This window comes from Macaca fascicularis, chromosome 8 (assembly GCF_037993035.2).
Source record: "Macaca fascicularis isolate 582-1 chromosome 8, T2T-MFA8v1.1".
NCBI classification, from domain to species: Eukaryota; Metazoa; Chordata; class Mammalia; order Primates; family Cercopithecidae; genus Macaca; species Macaca fascicularis.
In genome coordinates this window covers 144,180,375-144,206,779 of record NC_088382.1, presented here as the reverse complement: position 1 = coordinate 144,206,779, position 26,405 = coordinate 144,180,375, and the positions used below count along the sequence as shown (strand labels likewise).

The 26,405-nt window shown below is 42.6% G+C and overlaps 1 protein-coding gene across 6 annotated transcripts in view; it reads left to right on the top strand.

Annotated features, from left to right (window-relative positions):
- The window catches only part of ZFAT (zinc finger and AT-hook domain containing), a 239,854-nt gene that overhangs the window by 142,329 nt on the left and 71,120 nt on the right, over positions 1-26,405 (top strand). For 5 of the 6 annotated variants that reach the window (XM_045398740.2, XM_005564124.4, XM_074000058.1 and 2 more), the window contains one exon: positions 6,721-6,809. The exons of the other annotated variant lie outside the window; for it this stretch is intronic. In XM_045398740.2, coding sequence (XP_045254675.1) covers positions 6,721-6,809 — 89 coding nt within the window. The remainder of the gene's footprint in view (positions 1-6,720; positions 6,810-26,405) is intronic. 6 annotated transcript variants of the gene reach the window in all.

The window sequence follows — 26,405 nt, the reverse complement described above, 5'->3', positions numbered from 1 at the left end:
GAGCACCCGTAAGTCAGTGCCCTGCCAGTCAAGGCTGGGGTGCTGTTATTTAAAAGACGGTGAACTTTCAAGTTCAGAAGCCGTGGGTATCATTTTATGGCTCTGCGTTGAAAGATCTGTCTTCTGGTTTGTGTGCAGTAATGGATGAAACATCTCAGCCTTTCAGAGATGGGTGCTAATGATCTGAAATGCTTTTCTGTTAGAGTGCAGACAACATGAAAACAATGTTCATAAAAATCCAACCTCTTCCTGCAAGTGTGCCCACAATTCTTTAAAAATTCTTTATTTTAAATCTTTAAAAATCTTTATTCATGTTCATATGGAATGGCTATACAGTTGTAATGAAAAGATATAATTCTTATTAATATTATAATCTTTGTTGCTTGTACAGTTCATTAATAACAAGTTTAAGAGTTATATGTTGCACTAAGGTGATCCATGAGTTCTATAACCATTCCCTTATTTCTGGACAATGTGTTATTTTCATTTTTCCTCCCATTATTATAACTTATGTGGCAGGGGCTTCTTTCTTGCATATATAAACTTTTTCTTCTTTTGAATTAACTCCTTAGGACACATTTCCAGGAGCAGGATGGCTATTTTGTTTTGGTGGTTTTAATTGTGCATTGCACTGCCAACTTCCTTTCCAAAAAATTGTACCAGAAATAAGAAAGTGTCCCAGCTTAACTCTTCCATTTTTAACACTTTGTTACTAAAAATGTCTAGTTTCTTAGTTTAATGGGTATCAAATCTTACCATGTTATAATTTTTATTTATATGATAGCTCGTAAAATCAAACAGGTATTATGACAGTTAAATGAGTTAATGGTCGTAAAGCATTTGTAGCATTGGTTCATAGTGCTGTGTAGAAGAGTGTGCTGTCATTGGACTTTCTCAGTTAATTAAATCTGATTCTGTCCTCTCTAGAGAACAGTTTGGTCAAGCCCTATTTTGGCCTGCTTTCTGGGGTCTTGGTGTTTTATAGTCATACATTCACTGGTTCATTCAACAGCTATACTTCTTGGACTGTTGGTTGCAGTTGACAGAAACTCATTTGAGGTCACAGAAGTCGCCAAGGGGCATTTATGGTAAACTTACTTGGAATCTTACAGAGACTCAGGGCCTTTGTGTTTGAGTTCCTTCTTCCCAGTGCTGTGTTCACCTCTTCCTCGTGCGGCTGGTCTCCTTACCCTTCCATCTTGTGTAACGTCACTTCCTCACAGAAGCCTTCCCTGACAGCCTGGCCACATGGCCACCCCTTCCACACTCCCTCATGCTCCACCGTGGCTCCTTGCCTTTGTCCTTCGTGGCCTGTTGCAATTGGTAGTTATTTGTTGGAATACTTGCTGGTTGTCCATTTAGGTGATGAGCGCCAGAAGCAGAGCCTCTGGTGTCTTGTCCACTCTCATCTCCTGGGGTCAGGCATGGTCCTGGCACCCAGCAGCACTTCCGTGAATGCTCGCTGAGTGAATGGACACAACCAGCCAGGCGATTGTCTTCATCCTCCACCTTTCGTCCTCTCTGCTTCCTTACTTCATACTGATGTCCTGTCTCTGTCTCTCTATGCTGTGCTCTCCTCTCACCCCATGTAGATTGGCTTGCTTACTAGTTTCACCCACAGACTGAAAACACAACTCTCATCCACTCCTGAGTTGCAAGCTTCATATCTGGACAGTTCTGATTCCAGGCTCAGCTACAGTCTCTTGTCCACCGTGGTCCAATCTCCTGTGACTTGGAGTGGGGAGATGGTGGGTAGGACAACATATCACTGGCCCTTGTGATGCCCCGTGTGACCATGTTGATTATGGGGAGGGGAGAAAGGGTGGCTGAACAGACTTCTGAATGGGGTGCTCCTATAAATTAACTGCTAGCCTTACCTCCAGGATGCTGTCACCTCCAAGCACTGAGGACGTGGCATGAAAATTGCAGTCTTGTCTCAAAGTCCCCACAACCTGCAAGGGTGCCAGATGGACCAACCAAGGTGAATCAGTGCACTGCTTCGGTGATTGCAACCAAAGCCAAAACCCAAAATCTCCACTGTCATGAGGCGAACATTCTCGTGAGTGAGATGAGTAACAAACACTATAAATCAATAAAGTGTGTGGTATATTACAGTGGAAATATGAAGACATCTAGAATATTAAGAAAATTGAGAGATGAAAATAAAAATATGAATATGAAATGATTCCATTTCAGTATGAAAATATAAGCTGAGAAATGCTAAAAATGAATCAGTAAAGGGGTATAGGGACTGTGATTTTAAACAGAATGGGCTGAAAGGACTCAGTGTGAAGGTGACATTTGAACAGAGACTTGAGGAAGATGAGGCAGCAGAGCATGGCATATCTGGGATGGGCACCCCAGGCTCTGGGAACAGCAGGTGCAGAGGTCTGGAGGTGGGTGGGTAGACTGTGTCTATGGAGTGGAGAGAGGTGAAGGCAGTGCATGAGCTCCAAGAGGTGACAGGGAGCCACACACCCCCGTGCCCTGCAGCCACTACGAAGCTCCTGGCTTTTGCTCTGCGTGGAGATGAGGCCAGATAGGGTGTTGGGAATAGGAGGAGGAGGAGGTTTTCTGTAAACTCTGCTATTACAACTGTTTACTTATACTTTGGTAGAGTTGTACAAACCTTTTCCTTTGCTCTGTTTTTATGCTTTTTGTTTTAGGTATATTGATTTAGGCTGGCTTAATTAGAACTGAATACTTGGATTGTCTCGGAGTGTCAGGGAGGTACAGGTCTGGAGGACACTGCACTCAGCTGAACGGTCCACTGCGGGGTCACCTGTATGCACCCCCAGCCTCATCCTTCAGGGGGCTGCTTTTCAGATGCTTGCAGGCCCAGTCCCTGAGTCCACCCTCACAGCAGACAGGGATTACCTCCCCGTTTTTCTGATGGGGCCTCTGAGTAGCATAGAAGAAAGAACCCAGGGTCACTCAGGGTGAGCAGGACAGGGCCAGAAAGAGAACATAGTTCCCCTGCAACTGGCTCTTCTTGGGCCATCCTTTCTGATGGGTAGTCACCTTCTGATGGGTAGTCACCTTATGTGTTAGTGGCACAGATATGCCATTGCTGGTATAAATTCCTCCTTCCATTTGGGAAATTATATCACACCCTTATTAGCTGAAAAGATTCTTATGTGGCTATGAATGGAGGTGTTGGGGTGAACAGACCGGGGGCCAAATCTGGGCTCTGCCACTTACCACTTCGTGATCTGACAAGTGACTCAGAGTCTTGATCCCAGGTCCTCATCCGTGAAAGGGTGACACTGCCTGCCTCCTGGGCTTTTGGTGCGTGGTAAGATTGTACACGTCATGCCCCAGCACAACTCATGATGCCTAGTAGTCCAGTGGGTAGACCTAGCCAGGTATATTTTGGGGAAAAGGAATTACTTTTTAACAGTCAACCTCTTTTCTTTGTAGTCATTCTTTTCTTCCCCTGGTATTCTGGGTGATTCACATCCACATACAGCCGTTCGATGTGCATCTCCCAGCATTCTGAGGTCAGTCTCACCTCGAGTAAATACTAGGTTTTGCAGTTAACTCTGCCTGTAAGTCTCAGAAATCTCTTGATAGAAAACCATCTGACAGTCTCAAAGTATTACTCTTTTATGATTAGTCATGAATCTGTATCCCATTATTTTAATTAGGCAGCAAACAATTATGTCAGGTGTTCTCCCAGGCTTGTTTGATAGGTGCTGGCTATGGTTGCTGAGAACATTGGTAATATTTATTGCCAGGGCTCTGATGCTTCAGTAAGGGATGGCTTTTAGCTGCTGCCTTCTTTTCTTGTCTCTTGCAGAGTCTTGGAAGTACATCCATAAAAGGCTGACTCTTGATTTCAAACGAGGCAATTCTATTTATTCATTTTAGGGCTCTTTTTTAGCACTTAATCTGTTACTCTTTGACCCAAGTGTTTGATAATGAATGACAGAATATTTATCAACTTAGAGAATGGTTCCATTAGCTCTGCTTCCCCCACTCTAGTGGTGAAGAACACAGCACAATTTTGCCCAGGCTGCCCAGCATAAGGATGCTGTACACACATGAGCCATGTGTCAGTGGAGAAGTGTGTTTAGCTGAGATTCCACTGGAGCTGTGTAGAAATGTGTGGCCCTATGTTTAAAAGAAGATGTTACTGTATTTTTTTTTAAGTTCTAATTGCTCTCTAATTGTAACTGTGTGACTTACAAGTGAAAAAGTTTCCTTACACTTTGGGCTTGCAGAATTAATAAAATTTAGAATTTTGGGTTCATTCACCTGGAATAAAAGATACAACTGTGGTATTAATGTTTGTTTCCTTTTGCTGCTCTTATTGAGAGTTATGTTCATTTAAGACGTACAAAATTTTTGCTCAGTTCAGTTTAATGAAATGCATGGAATATATTCAGTCTGTGTGTGCACTCATGCTCTGAGGTACCAAGATGAGTAAGATGTGGTCCCTGCCATGGGCAGCTGAAGGCAGCCCCTGCCTTGTAAAGGCTGTAGAGGTGGAGCATAGACTGAAGCAAGTGAACAGTGTGTAGGGGGCCTGTGGAGGGCTGCCTCTTGGCCCAGTTACCGGAGTGTTCAATTTGAGTTCTGAATTAATAGGAAGAATGGCCAGATGCTGTGAGACAGTGCATTCCAGGCATGGAAAATGTTAGCAAAGGCTCAGGGGTCTGAGATTGCAAAGGCAAGGCAGAAAGTTTGGAGAACTCAAGGAGTTCACTGTTATGAGCCTAAATACAGAGGGGACAGGCACAAGAGGAAGTCAGAGAGAGGGGCGGGGTGGGTTGGGGAGAGTTGTTTCTGATTCTGGAGGGCCTTCTCTGCTGAACTCTGGAACGTCAACTTTGCTCTGAAGTTGGGGCCATTGGTTGGTTCTCATGGCTGGACTGTGGGATGGTTTATGCTGTAGCTCATCTGGATAGAAGATGAGGCATCTGGATGCATGTGTAGATAGATGTGTGGGTTGTGGATGATGGATGGATGATGGATGGATGGACGGACGGACGGATGGATGGACGGACGGACGGACGGACGGACGGACGGATGGATGGATGGTAGTGTTTTATGAAGGCAAGGAAACCAGCTTAGGGGCTTTTGCTGTTGTCCAAGAAAGAAATGAGGAGGACCTAAACCGGTGTGGAGGTATTAGAAATAGAGAGAAATAGACAGACAAGAGAAATATTTAGGAGATGAAATCAGGTGCTGAAAAAAATGAGGTGAGTGTAAGTTAGGGCCATAAAGATGTTGAGGAAGGCTACTGGGTATCTGATGTAGGTGATCAGATGGGTGATTAACTGGGAAGGCTGGAGGTGGAAGCTGTTTGGTGAAGAAGATGTGTCCAGCTTAGGACATTTGGGACAGCTAAGTAGCTGGTCCCGCAGGCAGTTGTATACTCAAGTCTCAGATTCAGAGAAGAGATGAGAGTAGAAGATGCTGATTTTGGCATCAAAGGTTTACAAAAACCTGTAGGGGTCAGTTATATGCAAGGATGTTTGCAGAGTTAGACTAGGAGGGTGGGCTGGAACACTGTGGAACATCAGCAGCCTAATGATATCTGCCCTGATGAGAGGGAATGCCTCAGGGATACTCAAAATGAATAGAGAGGCCCAGAGAGGGGGTATTGTTATGGAGTCAAAGGAACAGAAGATTTCCAAAGGGTGAACTCTTAATGGAGTCATATTAAGAGTCATCCAGTAACATACAGGCCAAAATCCGCCACTGGCTTGGCATCCTAGTGAGAACAGGTTTCCAGTGAGCTGGCAGTGAAGAGAGGGGAGGGGAATGTCTAAGAGGGAAAGGTGCAAGAGCACTCTAGGAGGAGCCAGTGCTTCTGGGAACCCAGCCACAGTGGCTGCGGGTGTCATGCCCTGAGGAGGTTTACACCATTAGAAGCTGCTTGTTGAATTCTTTACTGCTATACGAAGTAGGCCACATTTACGTTTGGTTACACGTGTTTGTGTTATTGCTTGTTGAGGTTTTATTTATGCTAATCAGAGGCAAAATATAGTGTACCTCATATATCTATTAACTTGTTTTAACATACCCCATTATTGAATGTTTAAATATTGCTAAAACCTTGATCTTTTTAAGAGCAGTGGTTTACGTTTCGCTAGTTTTCTTTCTAGCATTCTCTCAAAAATGCCTTTGGCACTCCAACCAGAGTTAGGAGTTCTGCAACACAGATCCTGCACTTTGCTGACCATCATCCTGCAGACTCACCAGACTTTCAGGGTTATGTCTAAGGTCCTTGTGAGATGGTCCAGGCCCTTGACATTCTGGGCCGGCAACCTCTCCGGCTCAGCTCTTGACTTTCCGCAGACCTCACACTCCAGGAAGGAAGATGCAACTGCTCCACTTTCCTGAGCACCCTGTGGTCCATTCCCCTGCAATCTCATCTGTGTGCCCTCCTCTCCCTCGATGCCCTTCTCTCTGGGTAGCTGGACACACCCTTACTCTTTCTTTAGGAGCCTGATGGAATGTCACTGCTCATGGGGCCTCCCCGGGTGGAGCTGGCTGTGCCTCTCCGTCCCTAGGCAGCGCCTCTCCACTCCCAGCTGTTGAAGACTGAGTGTGCTGCCTTGTGCCTGTGCACCTCGTTGCTGTTCCCTTCTGAGATTCTGATCCTCACATGGCAAGGAACACCTTTGTGTACCTGGCTCCATGCCTGGCACTTCATTCACAGTGGGAGCTGCTGGCCTGGCGACGCTCACCTTGTCCTTCGCTTCTTTCCAGGGAAGCAGTTTAAGTGCACGGTGTGTGACTACACAGCGGCCCAGAAGCCACAGCTGCTGCGGCACATGGAGCAGCATGTCTCCTTCAAGGTAAGAGGGCTCTGGAGAAGGAGGCAGATGTTCAGGCAGAAAAGGCATCACTTTTCAAAGTGAAGATGGAGAAAGCATTCTTTCATTATTTGTTGGCGTTCCCTTCGCTTTGGGGCCCCCTTAGCTGGTACACATGGAGTCTGAGGCATAGTGCAGTTTATTTGTGCTCTCTCGTTCCAGAAGCGTAGCATTTCTCTGTAATTTGGAAACCAAGTCAAAGATGCGTAAGAGGATGCAGATGGAAGAAAAGGCACAGTCTTTGCATAAAAGCACTGGAATGATTTAGAGGAAGGCTTGCAGGCTTTAGGGACACTTATTTTTGCTTTCAGATCCTGGATTGCCGCAGGTGAGTCACCTGATAAAGCAGGTGTGATGAAGCCCACCCGACAAGCAGTTGTAAAACGGGAGATTGTGTTCAGGAGTGTCCACCACAGTGCCCAGCATGTTGCAGGCGCTCAGGAGATGGTGGCCCTCCATATTCTTTTAATGCCTCTAATTGGTGTTTCTTCAGTGTGGGTGGTAATGCTTGCCTGCCTAGCCACTGCTTATGATGCAGTGACTGACAACAATAACTAGGGTCCAGTAATTTGTTCAGTAAAATGTTCTGCTCAGCACTTGGGAAAACTTGACCCTTAAAATTACTGCTGTTGCTGGCACAGCAGCATGGCACACATGGCACACATGGCAAGGAATCATTCCATTTGTAAACTTGTTGCTCTAAAATGGTTTTTGAAATTGTGTCTGCCATTTCATCCCAGAGAATCATAGAACGTGGGAGGGACGGCGGGGCATCTGTTTTGTCCCGCTGGACTTGCAGCTGGAATCACCCCAAAAGTGGTGGCAGTGGAATTCCTACCAGGCAGTGCCCCAAACCATCCTGATATAGGGCCTGTTGTGATTCCAAACAAAGAAGCGCTGAACGCTGGGGTGGTTTGTTTAAAGCAATCACTGAGTCCTTGCCACAGACAGCAAGGGCACAGGGGTCGGGTGTTCTGCCTGGGTACGTCCACAGCGAGGTGGTCGGGTATGGAGTGTTACGGGTGTTAACTGAATTTGGCTCAGGGCCAAGGCTTGTTTCTTTCAGTGGTGTCTTGGGCAACGATCTAGATACTCCTCTTTGGTTTTTTTTTTTTTTTTTTTTTGAGAAGGTGTCTCACTCCTCTGTCGCCCAGGCAGGAGTGCAGTGGCACAATCTTGGCTCACTGCAACCTCTGTCTCCCAGGTTCAAGTGATTCCCCTGCTTCGGCCTCCCAAGTGGCTGGGATTACAGGGTATCTCAGTTAGCCTGCTACCACGCCCAGCTAATTTTTGTAGTTTTAGTAGAGACGGGGTTTCACCACGAACAACCTAGATGCTTTTATTGGTGCCTGAGAATGTTTGAGTTCTGGTTCAAGCCTACTGGGAAATCCTGCAGCTGGCTGGGCTCACAGAGCAGTCAGGGCACCCTGATTTTTGGTCAGACACAGAAAGAAAGCACTAGAGAGCTGGGCGATCATACACCAGCACACTGCTAGCTTGTGTTTATTGAACGTCCATTGTGTGCAGGCCCTGTACCAGGAACTTCATGTTCATCATCTAGAATCTCCTTCATGGTACATACTATCTTCCATCCTTGAAATATGAAGATTCTAAACCTCAGAGAAGCTAACTGATCACCTGTCAGTCTTTTCTGCCATGCCTATATCCACTGACTTCAGTCACCATGATGATAGTGACTCACCTGCATTCAGCACTTCTGAGGTGACGAGGACCTTCCCCACTGGCAAGTTTATTTTATGCTCAGAACAGCCTTGTGGGAGGTGAATTTTCATCGTTCCCTCTCTTGTAGTTGAAGACTCTGAGTGTCAGAGGGAGGCTCAGAGGGATCTGCTGGAACGCCTTCAATGTCCAGGAAGTGAAGAAGCTAAAATGTGCACTTCATCCTCTCACTCCTAGTCCTGTGCTTTTCTCACTGCATGTTCTCAGTTACTTGTTGGGGGCAGAAAGGGAGAAACTGGAGAAACTAAGGATGTTGAAAGGTGTTGCTTATATAGCTGCTTTTTAAAATCACCTATACTGACCATGAGTTCCTTAGGTAGGACCCATATGTCATCTAGTGGGATCATGGCAGTGTCTGAATCAAGAACGGTCTTTAGTGTTATGCATATTTGTGTACATATTTAAAATTAAGAGCTGTATTTCACATTTCACAGCGTGTAGGTGTACTTCTTTAGGGGACTAGTGCAATTATTGCGCTAGAGAATAGAGAGCTAAGGCAAATTTCACTTTGTAGGTGAGAAAATTAGACCCAGTGAGGTTAATTATTTTCCTGGCTTTTGCAGCGTTGCTACTAGACTTTGCAATCATTCCTTGGAAAATGTGAAACATTTTCCTTCCCTAACCAGACCTAGCTGAAATACCCTTTTTGCCCTGAAATGCTTATTGGTTTTTATTGTTGCTGTTTTGTTTTGTTTTTAAGATTGTGGACTATCTGGTTTATGTGCAGAGGAAATGGATTTGGGGGTAGTTTCAATTCAGGAATCACTCATATTTGTATTATTATTATTATTATTAATTTTTTTTTTGAGACTGAGTCTCACTGTCACCCAGGCTGGAGTGCAGTGGTGTGATCTCGGCTCATTACAACCTCCGCCTCTTGGGTTCAAGCAATTCTCTGCCTCAGCCTCCTGAATAGCTGGGATTGCAGGCACCTGCCACCACGCCAGGCAATTGTTTTGTATTTTTAGTAGAGATGAGGTTTCACCATCTTGGCCAGGTTGGTATTGAACTCCTGACCTCGTGATCCACCCGCCTTGGCCTCCCAAAGTGCTGGGGTTACAGGCGTGAGCCACCACGCCCGGCCACATATGTATTATTAACTTCTGCCGTTACGTAGTTGGTGTCTAGTGTTGGGCCTCAGGCCCTGCTGCACTGAGCTGGACCTGGTGTCATGGCTGGTTTCCCTTGGGCTCCCTGTGGATTTTGGCTTCCTCCCTATTGAATGGTACTATAAATGGGAATGAGATTCAGACCTGAGTGAGAAACAGGAAATCCAGCCTTAGTTTCTCTCATCCCACAAGTTAGGGCACTCATCAAATGCATGTCAATTTAGGTGGTGTTTCTCAATTAATTGGGACTGACAAAGCAAAATAAAATTGCTTCATACCAGCCCCTCATCCAAATACTGGTAATCACTCTCTCCCTGTTGTGTTCCCTTCCCACTCTCTGTGTTAATTTCCTATTGCTGCTGTAACAGATTACCACCAATTTAGTGGCTTAAAATAGCTCAGATTGATTCTTACATTTCTGTAGTTTGGAAGTCTATCACACATCTCACTAAGATAAAATCAAGGTGTTGGCAGGGGTGCATTTTTTCTGGAGGTTCTGGGAAAAAAATCCACTTCCTTACCTTTCTGGCTTCTAGAGGTGACCTGCATTCCTTGGCTTATGGCCACTCCCTTCATATTCACAGCTGGCAACATGGCATCTCTCACCATGTCTCCTTCTCTGACTCTCCTCTTCTGCCTCCTCTTCTACTTTCAAGGACCCTCGTGGTTACACTGAACCCACTGAGATAGCCCACAATAATGAATGTCCTTATCTTAAGCTCAGATAATTAGTGAACTTAATACGGCCTGCAGTCTTAATTTCTTTTTGCCATTCTAGGTAACAAATTTATGGGTTCTGGGGATTAGGATGAGGGCCATTATTTTTTGGGGGCCATTATTCTGCCAACCATATTCCCCCACTTTTCTTCCTTTTACGTCAACTCTGTGGTAGAGCATTTCAGCAAGATCAGAAAATATGCAATATTCATACATATTCCAATGGCAAACATTACAAAGAAATCAAGTCTCTCTTTTCTACTAATCTTAGATTAGATCTCAGCATCCTCACACAGATGCTACTAATCAATTGTAATTGGCTTACAAGATGAAATCAATTTGCTTTTCTTGATGTAGATGTACAATTTACAATATATGATTTGTGTCAGGGAATACTATGAGGGCAAATTTCCTGTATTGCCTTTTGAAATGGCATATTTCTTATTTGTATATTTATTTTAAAAATAAAATTAATGTGTTCACTAAATAAGATTTGGAAAGTACTTGTTGATTCCCTTCCATATGGATTTTTTTTGATATTATTTAGACATGGTTGAGGTCATACTATAAATACAGAATTTCTTTTTCTTTTTTTTTTTTTTTTTGATGGAAATTGGAGCCTAGGTTTACCACTGATAAAGCTCTATTGGAGAATGTGGCTTAGATGACTGGCCTGATGGTTTGCTGTTAGGGACCTTCCTAGTGAAAGGCCGGGCCAGGGAGCTTATATGCGATTTTTAATATTGTCTTTTTAATCAGCATTTCATAGGTGTTTTCCATTTTACAAAAATCTGTTTATAAACTACTTTTAATGGCTGCTTAAGGATGATTATCATAGTTTAACCATTCCTTTCATAATTGGATAGTTTGGTCATTCCCGGTTTCTGTTGTTGTAAGTAACCCTACAATGGATATCTTTATGCCAAAAGCATTTCCATGTCATCCTCAAATCTAAACAGCTATAAAACACTGGGTGAAGCCCATCAAACCTCTGAGAATTCACAAATAGTAAAGATGTTATTTTCTCTTCTTGCAGATGCAATTAAAATGCATTCCCTAGGGCGGAACTGATATTTTCAACCTTAAAGAGGTGCCAGAGAAGATACTTAGACAAGATGAATGTTGCTGAGCCAGGATTCTCTAAACAAAAATAGGCTTATTCCTTCCATCTAGCTATTCAACTCTTTGCTTTCTTCCAAATCCTTCCACGTAGCTATTCAACTCTTTGCTTTCTTGCAAATAAGTAAGTCCATGGATCATTTTGTAAGGCAGTGTAGTTAGAGTCAGGAATCACCTTGTGAAGTTCTCTCTGATTCGGCTCATTTGGACCCCTAACTCTGTTGATAGAAATGTTCTCAATGACAGAGCTGATTCAATGGTATTCTCCTTGCACATGAATCAAAAGTGAGTTTATTTTAAAGTAAAATTTGATCTTTTCATTTAAAAGGGACACTCACTTAAAGAGGATACCTCTTCATGCTAACCATATATATATATATCATTCTATATTAAGTTTGAAAGTTGTTGTATGTTCAGTTCATGGGATTCATACAACCAGTGAAAACTCTGTCATGAGAGACATTGAGTTTGGGATGGGTGGTGTCAGTGATAGAGAGGGAGAGAAAGAGAGAGAGAGAGTGAGAGAAGAAAAATAGATGACCATGAGAGGAAAGTCTTGCTAGGGCTTACATCACAACCCCATGCCAAAATGGTTGGTAAGATCTGCCATTTTAGCTGATCTTGAATCTCTCTGCCTCCCTCCCCAGGTAGTGTGGTAGATGGATTGAGTGGCCCATTCATTCTAGGAAACTGTGCTAGATTTCCCTTAGCATATTTGTTAGATGTTAAAGCCTGAGAATGGATTTTAAGATAATACTTTCAAAATCCAAGACAAAAATAATGACTGGACAGCTGGAATTGTTTTTATTTTCATATGGTATTAGCTCTTTAATATTTGTCTTATTTTTATGAATGTCTCATATTAAAAATAAACTGCTACCAGTAGCCCAGTTGAAAAATAGGCAAAGGATATATAAAAAGAACAGATTACCGAGAAGGGAATAACTTTGGGTGTATGACAAGACGTTCAACCTCACTGATAATTAAAAAAAAAGAGTAAAACCACACTAAGATACCATTTTTCACTTCTCAGATTGGTAAACATTCAGAAGTTTGCAAGCATGCTCCATTGATTGAGGCTATGAGGAACGGCCATTCTCACACATTGCTGGTGGGAGTGTTAGTGCCCATGACCCTGTGGAGGTCAGTTTGGCAGAATCTGTCAAAATTGCAAATGCATGTGTTCTTCGACTCACCACTTGTAAGATTTTATCCTACAGATGTACTTGCAGATGCATGAAATGATTACTGTACAGGGTTATCCATTAGAAACAATGGAAATGTCCATGAATTAGGGTAAGGGTTGAATAGGCAGCAGGGCACACAAACAGCAGAATGATGCTTTGTGGCTACAGGAAAGAATATGGGATCTCTCTACTTCTATAGAAAGATACTTAAGATATATGAGGAAGGCAAAAAGTAAGGTTAAAAAAGGGCAAAACCATATTGTATTTATTTACATTTGTTTTCAAACCTCTGCAAGAATACATGCAAAATAAACAAAGAAACATAACCTGTCATGGGTGGGTGAGGGTTGGAACTTGGTAGATTGAGGGACAGGGCTGAGAGTGAGACTTTTCCCTATATATATATTTTTAAAATGTTAAGTAATTGCTTTACCTATTCAGTAATTTAAGTAAAAAACAGCAACATATTAAATAAGAATATTATCCTAGAAACTATCTAAAGTCAAAGCAGAATGTAAACATGTTTCTCATCCGTGATACCATCCTATGAAGATAGTGCAAATTGCCTTTGGAATTTCACTGAGATTCTGTTTAGCATTTGAAAATCTCTGAGACTGATGAGGTCTCATAGCAAAGCACAGGATTTAGAACCAGGCAGATGAAGTTTCAATTTCTGGCTGCGCCACTTGTAGGCTTTGTTATTTAACAAATTTTATGATCTGTAAAATGCTGATAGTGATGTTTGTTTTCTGGTGTTGGAGATATTAAAAGCAGTACCATTTTTTATGAGTAGTAGGTATGGCACATGGTACTAGGCAGGTGATCAAAAATTGTTGGCTCTTGTTTCCTCCCCTATCTCTTGAAAATGACTCCAGTTCTTGAAAGAACTAAAGCAAAGAGTATAACCCCGCCTGATCATGGTTTATATTCTTTTTGGTGAGATTACATTATGTTTACAAATAGTTCACTCTAAATATTTTTCTAGGTGTTATGTTATGTTTTTTATACATTTTTAGATATTGATGTTGTTTTACTTTTTTCTTGTCGTTCGGAATTGTTGGGTTAGGCGGATTAGGGCCAAAATCTTGGTGCTGCTGCTTACTAATTAGTTAACCTTTGGGAGTTCCTTTACGTTTTTGAGCCTCTGTCTTCTTATTTGAAAAATATGAACAATGATATAATTACTTCAGAGGCTTTGAAAGAGAAGCTGCTTTGAGGGAACAGACCAGAAGGAATGTCTCCGCACAGCTTTGGGAAGGCTTGGCCCATCAACCCCACCAAGCCGTTCCTGGGGAAGGACGTGCTGGGGAAGACCTCAGGTTTGCTGTCTCTCCTATAGAGAGAGTTAGGGGGCTTTCTTGTTACAGGGAGAAGCTCTGGCCTCTTGCCACCCTTCCTACAAGACTGGCTTTTCTGTAACTTTAGTCAACATCAGAATTACCTTGGGATCTTGATAAATGTGCACGTAATGGGTTTCTAAATCCAGAAGATACTTTCAGTAAGCCTGGAGCCCAACCTAGGATCCTTGACTTGAACACTTTCCTGTGTGGTTCTGATGCAGCGGCCCCACAGCCCGTAATCTGCTAGACATTGCGCTGGGTTTTGAATTCTGCAAAGAAAGGCCCTATTCAAATATTTTTACTTAAAATGTTCTCCTGTAAACAGCACACAGCTAGTTCTTGTTTGTGTCTCTGTGTGTGCCTACATGTGTATATGTGAATTATGTACCTGTGTGTAACAGGGTGACAATCACTGCCCTTTAATTGGAGTGCCTAGTCCATTTACATATAGTGTAATTATCAACATCTTTTAATTTAAGAGTACCATCTTGGTATCTATTTTCTATGTGTTGTATAAGTTCTTTGCTTCTCTTTCCTTCTTTTCTGTCTTCTTTTGAGTGAATCAAGTATTTTTTAGTATTCCATTTTATCTCTTGTATTGACTTTTTATTTTAGAACTGTTGTAGATTTATAGAAAAAAAATGTGACTATAGTACAGAGAGTTTCTATATACCCCACACCAGTTTCCCCTGTTGTTACTGTCTAATATCAATACGAAACATTTGTTATAACTAATGAATCAATATTAATACATATTATTATTAGCTAAAGTCCATATTTTATTCAGATTTTCTTAGTTTGTACCTAATGCCCTTTGCCTATTTCAGGATCCCATTAGGATACCACAGTACATTAGTTCTCATGTCATTTTTAGGATCTGTTTGGATTTAACAGTTTCTCAGACTTCCTTTGTTTTTGATGACCTTGGTCAATCGTTTTATAGAATATCCCTCAGTTGGGGTTTGCTGAACTTTTAACTATACCTTTTTGTGTTCCTCTTGTTTTAGTGGTCACTGTAGACCTTACCTTATCTTTATTACAACATATTCTAGTTTCAAATATTATATTATTTTATGAACAATATAAGAACCATAAAACACTGTAATTCATTTACTCTCCCCCTACACTTTGTGCTCTTGTTGTCACACATGTTCATGTTATAAGCTCCTCAATATAGTGTTGTTATTTTTTGCTGTAATCAGTAAATATTTATAAAATATTTTAAAAATACGTAATGAAACTAAAATCTTAAAAAGATTTAAAATTGAAAAAGGATTTTATTAAAATATTAAAATATTTTTAAAAGGGTAAATACAAATTTACCTGCATAATTCACCTTTCTGGTATTCTTCATTTTCTCCCCGCAGATATGGGCTTCTATTTGATACATTTTTCTTTAGCTTAGATAACTTGTTTTAGCATTTGTTGTGTGCTGGTAGGCTAGAATTGAATTCTCTCGATTTTTGTCTATTTGAGAATGTCTGTATATGGTCTTCACTTTTGAAAAATATTTTGATAGCCATAGACTTCTAGGGGGACATCACTCTAAAAATGTTCCATCCCTTTTCATCCTTTCTTGTTTCTAACCCTTTCTTGTTTCTAACCACGTTGTTTCTCTATGTGTAAAGAGTCTTTTTCTTCTAGTTGGCTTTAAGATTTTCCTCTTTTTTTTTTTTCGGTTTTCATCTTATTAACGTCAGCAAGTCTAGGTATGCTTTCCTTTATATTTACCTTACTTGGGGTTTGTTGAGCTTTTGGATCTGTGGGTTGATATTTTTCATCAGTTTTGGACTATTCTCAACCGTTATCTCTTTATTCCTTCTGCTTCATTTGTTCTCTCCTTTCCCTCTAGGACTATAATACCACATATATTAACAAATATATATTAATACATATATGTGAGGCACTAATAGCACCTCACATTCAGGTGATCTCTCTCTCTCTCCCTTTAATTCTTCTTTCTTTTTATGTTTCAGTTTATGTAGTTCATATGATTTCTACTTGCCTTTCTTCAAGCTTACTTATCCTTTCTTAGGATATATTAAATCTGCTATTAAGACCACCAAATACGATGTTTTAATTTCTAGGATCATTTGGTTCTCTTATCTTTTCCTTTTCCTTTCCCTTTCCTTTTCTTTTTTCCTTCCTTCCTTCCTTCCTTCCTTCCTTCCTTCCTTCCTTCCTTCCTTCCTTCCTTCCTTCCTTCCCTCCTTCCCTCCTTCCCTCCTTCCCTCCTTCCCTCCTTCCCTCCTTCCCTCCTTCCTTCCTTCCTTCCTTCCTCCCTCCCTCCCTCCCTCCTTTCTTCTTTTTGTATCTTGCTTGAGCTCCTGGGCTCAAATGATCCTCCTGCCTCAGCTTCCCACGTAGCATTTTTTTTTTGTAGTTTTTGTTTCTCTGTTACATTTTATCATCTGTTCTCACTTGTTTTTAATGTTTTTCCTAGAGCCTTTAACATATTTGTTCTAGTTACTTTGATGTTTTTGTTTAATAATTTTAACATCTGGGGCACCTGCACATCAGTTTCTATTGAGTTTTTTTTCCTTTTTCTTTTTTCCCTGCAGGGCTGCAGAGATGTTTTTCTTCTTGATTTGATGTCATCTTTTCTTGCTTCTTTGCATGCCTCACAATGTTTTAATGCCAGACATTATGCCACATATGCCAGACATTGTATGTGAAAAAACAGTAGACTGAGGTAAACAGTAGTTGGCCTTGGGAAAGTATATGTTACTAGTGTGGGGGACTGTGCAGAAAAGAGTTAATATAGCAGGCTTGGCTGCTCTCCTTTGAAAGATCTGCTTACAAGCTTGGGCTGGCATCTGAGAACATGGACTTCCAAGAGAATTTGTAGCACCTCACTGTTAAGAGGAGCTTACACTTTCTAAAGTATTTATACAAACAGTGCAATTTATGCTGAATACCTGCCTTTTTTCTGGGAGTATAGAATTTTGGTACATGCTAGGCAGAGGGTACTTACATGATCAGCCATCACTAAAATCTCTGGTCACTGAGCTTCTAACAAGCATCTCTGGTTGACAGCATTTCATAAGTATTGTCACAGATCCTTGCTGGGGGGTTAAGCATGTGCTCTGTGGCTCCACTTGGAGAAGACCCTTGGCAGCTTGCATCTGGTTTCCCCTAGCCTTCACCCCATGTGTCTCTTCCCTTTGCTGATTTTGCTTTGTCTTCTTTTACTGTAATAAAGTGTAGCCATGAGTATGACTATATGCTGAGTCTTGCAAATCTTCTCAGTGAGTCACTGAACCTGAGGGTGGTCTTGGCAACTCAAGAATGAATAAATCTAATTTGTAGTTGAGCTGGGTCTGGGTCTGGGCTCTGAACAGCTCTAGAGTTGGTTTTCACTATCTTCGGATATTCTGAGAACAGGATCAGGACTTTGCTTTCAGCAAGGTTGACCATCTGAGCACCAGTGAGATTCCAGAAATCACGTTGTGTTTTACAGCCCAGCACTGGCCTTCTCAGTCATACAGGCTCTCTACCAGCTTTCATCAGGTCGGCTGCCAGCATCTCGGGATGCTGCAGAGTTTCTGTTTCTCTCCAGCTCCACCCCGGGCTTTCTGTTTATTAGACATCTCTCTCCCGCCTTGCCCTACCCAGGGAACTCTTTGGAGAGTTGGCGGTGCACTTGATGAAGGCCTTGTGTACTTTGTAAGGGATGGATTTCCTCTCCCCTTTCATCACTGGCTGTAGCTTCAGCCCCCAACCCTCTTGCACGTGGTGAAGTTCTCCATTTCACAGGGAAGAGGTTTATGGGTCACTATGCTGAAGATAAAAGTAGGAGAAAAGGAACTGGTGGATACCTTGGTCTCTAGCACAGCGACCTATCCACCTCTTGTCTTTTTCTAGAATTAGTTCACTTAGATTTCTTTGTATCCTCAGCAATCTGATAGCTCTGTCAAGTTGTTAGTGTGAGAGCAGTGGTCTCTTGTGGTTTTCTGCATCCTAGCTGGAAGCAGGAATACTCCACCCCTGTGATTCTCACAGTGCCTGTCAGTGCCTGCACAATAGGGTGCCTATCAGATGTACCTATTGCCCCTGCACCAACATACACAGAACTTGAAGCTGGGAGTAAGGAGCAAGGAGGGTGACTGAGACAGCAGACTGGCTGATGTGAGTAATCTGGGTGGGTGCAGAGTCACGAGGAGAGAATTCACTGCCAGCTGTCATGCAAGGGTATTATCAATGCAGCATTACCTGTGGGTAGTTCAGGAAAGACTGGGAGATTCATGGACCCTTGGGATTGTACCCATGGGAGAAACAACAGTGCACAGGTTTGATGAAAGGCCTGAATTCCTATAGCACAAGACCTTTCTTTTTTGACGTTAGAGATTGTGGCTCTACGGTCAGACTATCATAGAATCCTGGCTTCCCACTTATTACCTGCGTGGCCTTGGGCAGGCAATCCCCCCTCTGCAGCTTACCTGTAGCACAGAGATGAAAGAAGTACCTCTTCTTGCCACTATACACATTGTGATTAGTCAGGAAGTAAGTAAAGAGGGCTTGTCACGTTGTTCTCAAATGTTAGTTCTCTAGAGACTCCATCCTGGTTTCTTGCTTTTTTCATCACAGGACTGCCCTGACTCTACAATCTTCTTTTCTTTCATGACTTTGTTTAAGATTCTTGGTGCCTGTGGCATGTTCTTTTTGTTCACAGAGTCATATTCACCTAATTCCTCTAATGTGGCACATTCTTTCATGATGTACCTGACCACATAAATATGTCACTGAGACAGAGTCTCACTCTGTCGCCCAGACTGTAGTGCGGTGGCGTGATCTCGGCTCACTGAAACCTCTGCCACCCAGGTTCAAGCAATTCTTCTGCCTCAGCCTCCTGAGTAGCTGGGATTACAGGTGCCTGCCACTGCACCTGGCTAATTTTTGTGTTTTTAGTAGAGATGGGATTTCACCATCTTGGCCAGGCTGGTCTTGAACTCCTGACCTCTTGATCCACCTGCCTCAGCCTCCCAAAGTGTTGGGATTACAGGCGTGAGCCACTGCACCCGGCCAAGAAGCTTTTACCAGTTGTGTCTCCCACACAGAGTTCTTAATAAATGGCCTCCTTCTAACAGCGAATGTCTCTCTCCTCAGCGGCCCTGCCCTTCACTGCTGGACCTGCTGCCTATGCTTCCAAAAAGTGTGATTCTCCTGCAGAAGGGCCTTGTTCTGCCCTTGCCCTGCCATTCTTTCCTCGTCACTACCTCTCACCCATTTTTTGCATTGCACAGGACATGCCACAAGGCCCCAGCACTGTAGGAAGTTTGCCCTTTGACTCATTCCTCTGTGAAGCTCCAAGTGCACCAAGAGCTTTTCCTGATTTATGGAAAGCATGTCAAAATTTGGTGTGTGAATGTGCAAGTCCACAAAAGAATTCAGTTCTGAAATTCACAGTTTTTGAGATTTGTGCATTTTGGAGACTCTTCAGCGTGACTTGATGCTGACCCTTGCTTCTTACTTTAGACACTTTTTTTGCTTCTGAAACAGAATAACCCTCTCCACTGTTTGACAAATAGCTCAGATCACTCCTCTGCCCCTGACCTCCAGAAGATGAGACTGGCCTTCTCTTCTGTAGCCATCAGCCTTTTGGTATAGATGTGTATGCTGTTTCACAAGGGAAACCATCCACGCCTTCATCTTGAAAAGACACTATTTAAAATTTATGTTTGATGTATCTCTAAATGCAATTGAATCTTCAAAAATGTGCACTATGAAGCCAGAGAAATCTATTGGCTGTTGTCAGCCTAAAATTTGCATAACTAAAAGTATTTTCATAAAACTAGTGAGAGGCAAGGGAGATCTCAATCACCGATGTCATTATCATTGAGAAACTTTTCCTGAGAATGCCATATAGAATACATGATACCACGATTTGACATTCAGAATTTTAAGAAAAAACATAAGTACAAATAAAGTACTGAATGTTCATTTGTTTTTTTGATGCAAACCATATGAAATGTTTACTTATGTATTCAACACATTTTTTTTCTGGATAGCAGGCACGTCTGTGTCAGGCACCATGACGGGTCAGAGGATTTCAGGATGAAGCCAGGCCTCTGGTCTGCCAGGGTTACAAGTCTGGGGAGAGCCAAGTAGACATCAAAAGCAACAGCAAATATGTTAAATGATCCAAAAAGTTATGTGCAAGGTTCTGTGGGAACCCAGAAAACCAGCAAACTAATTATTCCAACTTTATCGGTTTTTAAAAATTATGTTTTAATTGGATTAATATATTATCCTGTTGTGTAAAACCTGTAGCTTAAAAAACCTGTAGCAACCAGAAAGCTCGCCGATTGACTGTTACCCACAAGTCAAAGGGAATTAGTGTAACCTCTTTTTGCATTCCTGATGATGAAATAGGTCCCAAAGGCCTTTATAATGTGTCGGTGTGAAAGGGAAATGGTTGTATGTACAAAAGACACGAGGCATCTGAGCACCTAGAATGCTTAAGGAGCTTGGGTGCTCAGTTGAACAAAGGTGATGTTTGGATGAGGTCAGCTGAGGATGTGGCCTGGTAATTTGCTCCTAGTTTCCAGTCTAAACTTTGTCAGCAAGGGAGTGAAAGCAATAAAATGATCTCAAATAAGCAGATTGTTTGGAAGCCACACATTTATAAATAGTTCAAAGTAATAGCCTGAGAGTCTCAGTACCACCTCAAAATGCTGAGTCATCTGGCATTGCTTATGGCATTGCGGTTTTATTTATACTACAACTCCTCCTGTTACCCAGAAGATGCTTTTATCTTTCCACGAGAAAGTTCCACCACAAGGTTGAATGTTTAAATATCTAGCATTAGAATAAGTAAGACAGGTGGGCTGGTTTCTTTGTAATGGCCATGTGCTTGGCGTTACACAGGTATTTCCTGTGCATTACCTTATTTTGCCCTGAAAAACTCTACCAGGTAGGTATTAACATCCCCATTTTATGGATGAGGACACTGAGGCCCAGAGTCTTGTTTAGTAATGTGCTCAGGAGTATCACAATTTCTGTGAGCTAGAGTTGGGATTTTGATCCATGTCTCTGTAGTGAAAGCTACTCTGTCTGTGTTAGTCCACGCTTTCTCATTTTCAAGTGAAGCAGAGGAACTTACTTACCCCTTTGTCCTTTTTCCTCTCACTGCTTTGCTTATTTAAGCCTGGAGCTATATGTTTAGCTCTCAAGACTAAAGCAAAATCTTCAAACAAAATGCTGATGGAGTGTGAAGTTAGCAGCCAGAGCATTTTCTAGGTTCAGTGGAAATTACTGAACCAAGGGGCAGAGAGAAAGAAGTAAAGCACAGAGTTTCTGTTGGTGGTGTTTGTCTTGCTTTTTGGTTCTGAATTTGCAAGAAAATGGAGAATCTGAGATTCCACATGGTTTTCTTGTTAATTTTGAACGTGGCGGGTGGGGTTGGGGGTGGGATGCACAGCACGGCCATGTGGTGGTGGTAACAGGGGCCGTTTGTTAAATTGGTTTGAAATGTAGTGTCTCTGCTTTTTAGCCATCTTAGTGCCATCTTCAGCTTCATTCTATTTTAGATGTTTAAAGCACCTCTGGAAAAAAAAGAGGAAATGGGGTTGTTTTATGTTACATTAAAATCCTGTCTAAGAGTGTGCAGTATATTCTCTGGAAATATTGCATTTTTGACACAAGCGATTACAAAAAAATCAATAATCAGAGAACGCTAAAGAGTCTTCTAAGCCCTTGCACTAAAAGCAATTAGTGTGGATTGATTTACTGTTATTTATTGTGATGAGATAATTGCCTCAACACAAGCCATTTTTGAACTTGTGGTATGCCACGGTTTTAAAACATTTATTTTCTTAAATTGTTTAATTTGTCTCTGGCCTTATTTTAAAACCAAGATAGCTTTGTGCTTACTAAATTATATGAAGACCTGGCGTTTTCTCTCTTGATCTTTACCGCACGCTGTTGTTGTTTTTTTTTTTCCCCCTGTTGTGACTAACCTTGGATGGAATGTAAGTCCCAGCCTCATGCTCTCAGGTTTATAAATCCTGAAGAGATAAGGCAAAAAAAAAAAAAAAAAAATTAAAAGATTTTTCTCTCCCAGCATGGATGGTGCCCAGTGGACTTGGCTTTGAGCCTGTCTGCTTTCAGGAAGACTTGGATTATAGACCAGAGTGTGACCTACCAAATCTGCCTGAATTATATTTGGCCACTGGGACGAGGAGAAGGGAATGATGTTCTCATCACCAGATACCCTGTAAACATCACCATTACTTTGAAATCTTTAGTACAAACTTCTTTACATGCTAACATGAGCCCATGAAAATCTGCTTCCCCCTCGCTCCTTGGTCCGAGGGCCTCTTCCTTTCGGGCGTGTGTCTCTTCATGTCTCTTGGCTTCTGCCTCTGTGTTTCTTTCCCCTTGTCTGTCTCCTGTGACTGTCTGTGGGTCACGGGGGTCTGGGTGTGGTTGTTTGGGTCAGGTGGAGTGCACCGGTCCCGCACATTGTCCTGTGTACACATGGTTCACATTCCCACTGAGCTCAGGCTGGAGAAGATGATGAGCATTCTAGGTGCAAATGTTCTTTAGGAATTTTCCTTATGAGCATCACCATGTATCTTGTAATTTACAGTCTTGGTCCTTTATTATGAATATGCATTTTTTCTCAAGTTGCCCGCTGCCCAGTCTAGGGGTGCAGATCTTTGGCCATTGGCCTGGTGATCAATATTCTTCTTGCTTCAGGGTGGGGAGCCTTCATGTGGCCGTGCTGCAATGACTCTCAGGCACTGAGCAGCCTCTGGGGATAAACTCATATTTCTATGAAACATTTCCATCTGTCAGCCTGTGTCATCATCCAGAGCATTCTGGAAGAGTCACAAGCTTTACTGGGTGACCCTGGGTAGATAATGGGCCTTGGGGTTCAGAAATTCAATGTGATGGAATTCCTCCGAGTGGAAAAGAAGTTTATCGTGGGCACAGTTAACATGCAATAGCGAGGTGAGTCCGGCAGTCAGCCAATCACGTTTTTGTTTTCGTGTGTTCCATTCTGAGTCTCTAGTGCCCAGTGCTCCACTGGCTATGGTGGAACCCAGCAGTAGCAGAAGACATGGCTTTTGGCCTAAGGAAGCTCAGCCTACCTGGGAGACAAGATAGACCCTCCCTGGAAGAGGCCGTCAGTCAGTGTTTTCCACGCTGTGCTCTCTAGAACACTAGTTCCCTGGGATGTCGGCAGGTGTTAGGTGGTAGAGACACAGTACATAGTGATTTTCAGTCTCATTTTGGCTGGAGAAGTCCCTCTCCTATTTTTCCCAAAGTGCCTGCCAGCACTTAAACAGACTTTGGGAAACACGAGAACCCAGAAGTAGAGAAGATAGTATAATGAACCCCATGTATGTCTGTCACTTTAGTGGTTTCTGGTCACACTCAGAGTTAAAGCAGAAATCCTACAGGTGGCCACAAGCACCTGCCCTGCCTGGTCCCTGGTTCCTGCGCTGCCTTGCCCCCCACCCTCCGTTGCAGATGTGGCGCGTCCCACTCCATCTCCACGCTTGGTTGCACCTGCTCTTCCCACTTCTCATTCTGCTTTTCTCCCAGGTAGCCACACGGTGCTTCTTTCACCTCCTTCAGGTCTTGGCTCAAACGCTTTATTTTGATGTGTTTAACAGCATCAGTGGGTTATATATTTACTTGTTCATGATGTTAGAATGTAAATTCTTTGAAGCCCTTTGTTTAGTTTTTATCCTACTCCCAGCATCTATGCCGTGCTTAATAAATACTTGCTGAATGAACAAATCAGTAAATGAATAGGTTCTGTAGAAATTTAGTGTGATAGATTTATCATGGCCAACTTCCAGGTGGAGGTGGGACTGAGCTCCTTCAAGGGCTTGGAGCCACAAGGGCACAGCGTTCAACAGATCCTCTGTTACTGGGCCATGCCTGGTCCTTTACTCCGTTCTGTGGCTTTGAACTCTCAGTTCTTCCCTCTTCTCACAGTTGCCAGAGGCCTCTTGAGGTTAATACAAGATAAAACATGTGTAAGTGCTTTAGAAAGGAGGTGCTCAGCCCAGGATAACCAAGCATGGTCCCAAGGCTCATGGGATTCTTCACACTCGCCAGATGCAGTGAGCCAGGCCCTGGAGGATGCTGAAGGATCACAGCAGAGGTTCACTGCAGCCCACCAGGAGCCCTCCTCTTAGCAAAGAGCCGGTTTACTATCTGTAAGTGTATTGTTGTCTTATGTTGAGCACAGCAAACCTAGCTTCATTATTGTGTTATGTTCAAGAAGCCTCGATGGAGATTCCTGTAAGAGGGAGTGCGTGTGATCTGTTTCTGGTGTGTTCTTTGGAAATCTGTGCAAATGCAGTCACAGTCAATCTTCACTGCTGCAGTGGTGTTAACTCTGACCTGCAGTGTTTGGTAGTTCTGTGGGCAGTTTAGATGGGGGTCTGTACAGAGCCAGGTCCTGAGGCGGGAATAGAGAGGGAAGGGGAAGAAATGGTGAGAAGGTTATGCTACTAGAACTTTGGGAGCTGGAATTGCTACTGTGAAAACAGCACCATCTTGTTGATGCTGTGATTTGAAATGCAAATTCATCTGCAGTATAAAAGCAAAAGTTGCAGAAATCATCCATCTGATCCATTAGCAGGAGAGATTATTGCTGAGGTGGAGCTTGTTTGTGGTGAGCCTTGGTGATCAGTGCCCCAGCGGCCAAGGAGACTGGGGTGTGAACATTAGGATCCGACAGACCTTAGCTAGAACACTGGTTTGGCTGGTGACTAACTGCATGACCTGCAGCAAGCCACTTAACTTCCCAGGGCCTTGTCAGCAAGAAGAGGATGTTAATATCTCCATCTTTACCCTAGGCGACTGAGGCATCTAATAAACACTCAGTGATAGCTGTCATTATCTGTTGCGAATTTGGGGTCCCCTCCTTAAGCTCGTCTTCCTCTATTGCTGCAAATGTAAACAGGAAGTGTTGAAACTCCAAATGCAAGTTAAAGGAATACCAGTTAAAGGAATACCGTTGGTTCTTTTCCTTTACCTGAGGCAGTTTCCACTGTTCTTTGTGTAAACTGTCAGTGGTAATAATTTGATGAACATCTCCATGCAGACTGCTCTGTATACATTATCTCCATTCCTTGCAATTAAAGGAGCAAACATTCTCAAAGTTGCAGAGCTGTTAGGCAGTAGAGCTAGATTGAGGTCTGACTCCAGAAACCCCTGCCAATTAGGGGTTGTGAGAAGTGTCCCAGGCCACAGACCTCTCCACTGTACATGGTGGGGAATATTTGTCGGAAGCATCTGTTCTGGCTGTTTTTTTTCCCCAGAAATAAAAGGAGGTAAGACTGAAGAAGCTATCACTTCATCCTTTATGGGCTCAGATTAGATAAAATTGCTTTATAAGTCTCAGAAGTAACTGAATTAAGTCTGAATTCAAAGTTCTCAAGAACTTGGTATCCCGCCCTCCCCCAGCCCAGCTACACACTTCTCAGGGTGACTTGGTGCTAGCTTGCATTTTAGGGGATTCTTGGCCACCCCAGACATTAATGAAAAAGAACTTCATCTTCCTGTCGCATTTCCTCAGCTACAGAAGTGCTGTCGTAAATCTTACAGGTGTCCTACCACCAAAACCCCTCGGGAAGCACTTGCATGATCAAGACCGTCTCTCCACCTGGGTAACTTGATAAAAGCTTGGCAGTGCCAGAGTTATAGTTAATATTTCCTCTAGGCCTGTCACTGGGTCTTTAGAGAGAAATTCCTACTAAGCCTCCCTTTTGGAATATGTTATAGTTTCAGTGCAGTTTTCATCACACAGATGAAAGAAAATAAACCTAAAAATGACTCTGCATGTGCCGCGATAAGTGGTGTTGTCATCAGTGTTATTAATGTTAGTAATAACTACCAGTTGGATGCTATGTATCATTCTAGGCATTTAATGTAAGTTCTGTATAATCCTCATAAAAACCTTGTGAAGGGGACCTCTGTTGCCTATTTACCCATTTGGCCATACATTTCTTTTTACTGTCTTTCTTTCTTTACTTTTCTTATTGTGAAATAGAATGTATGTCCAGAATAGTACATATGACATGAAGATGTGGTGTGATGAATAATTATAAGGTGAACACTTGCATAGCTGCTGCCCAGAAATAGACCATTACCGGACACCCTCCTGCAGGATGTTCCTGAGACCACCCTTTCTCTGTCCCAAAAGTCACCACTTCCCGACTTCAATGACAATTATTAGGTTGGTACAAAAGTAATTGTGGTTTTTGCCAGTAAAACACATGCTAAAGCACCTTGTTTAGAGATGTATACATGGATGGCATTATTTTTAATGGCAAAAACCGTAATTACTTTTGCATCAACCTAATACTTTTTTATTTCATTATAGTTTTGCCAACCATGTAT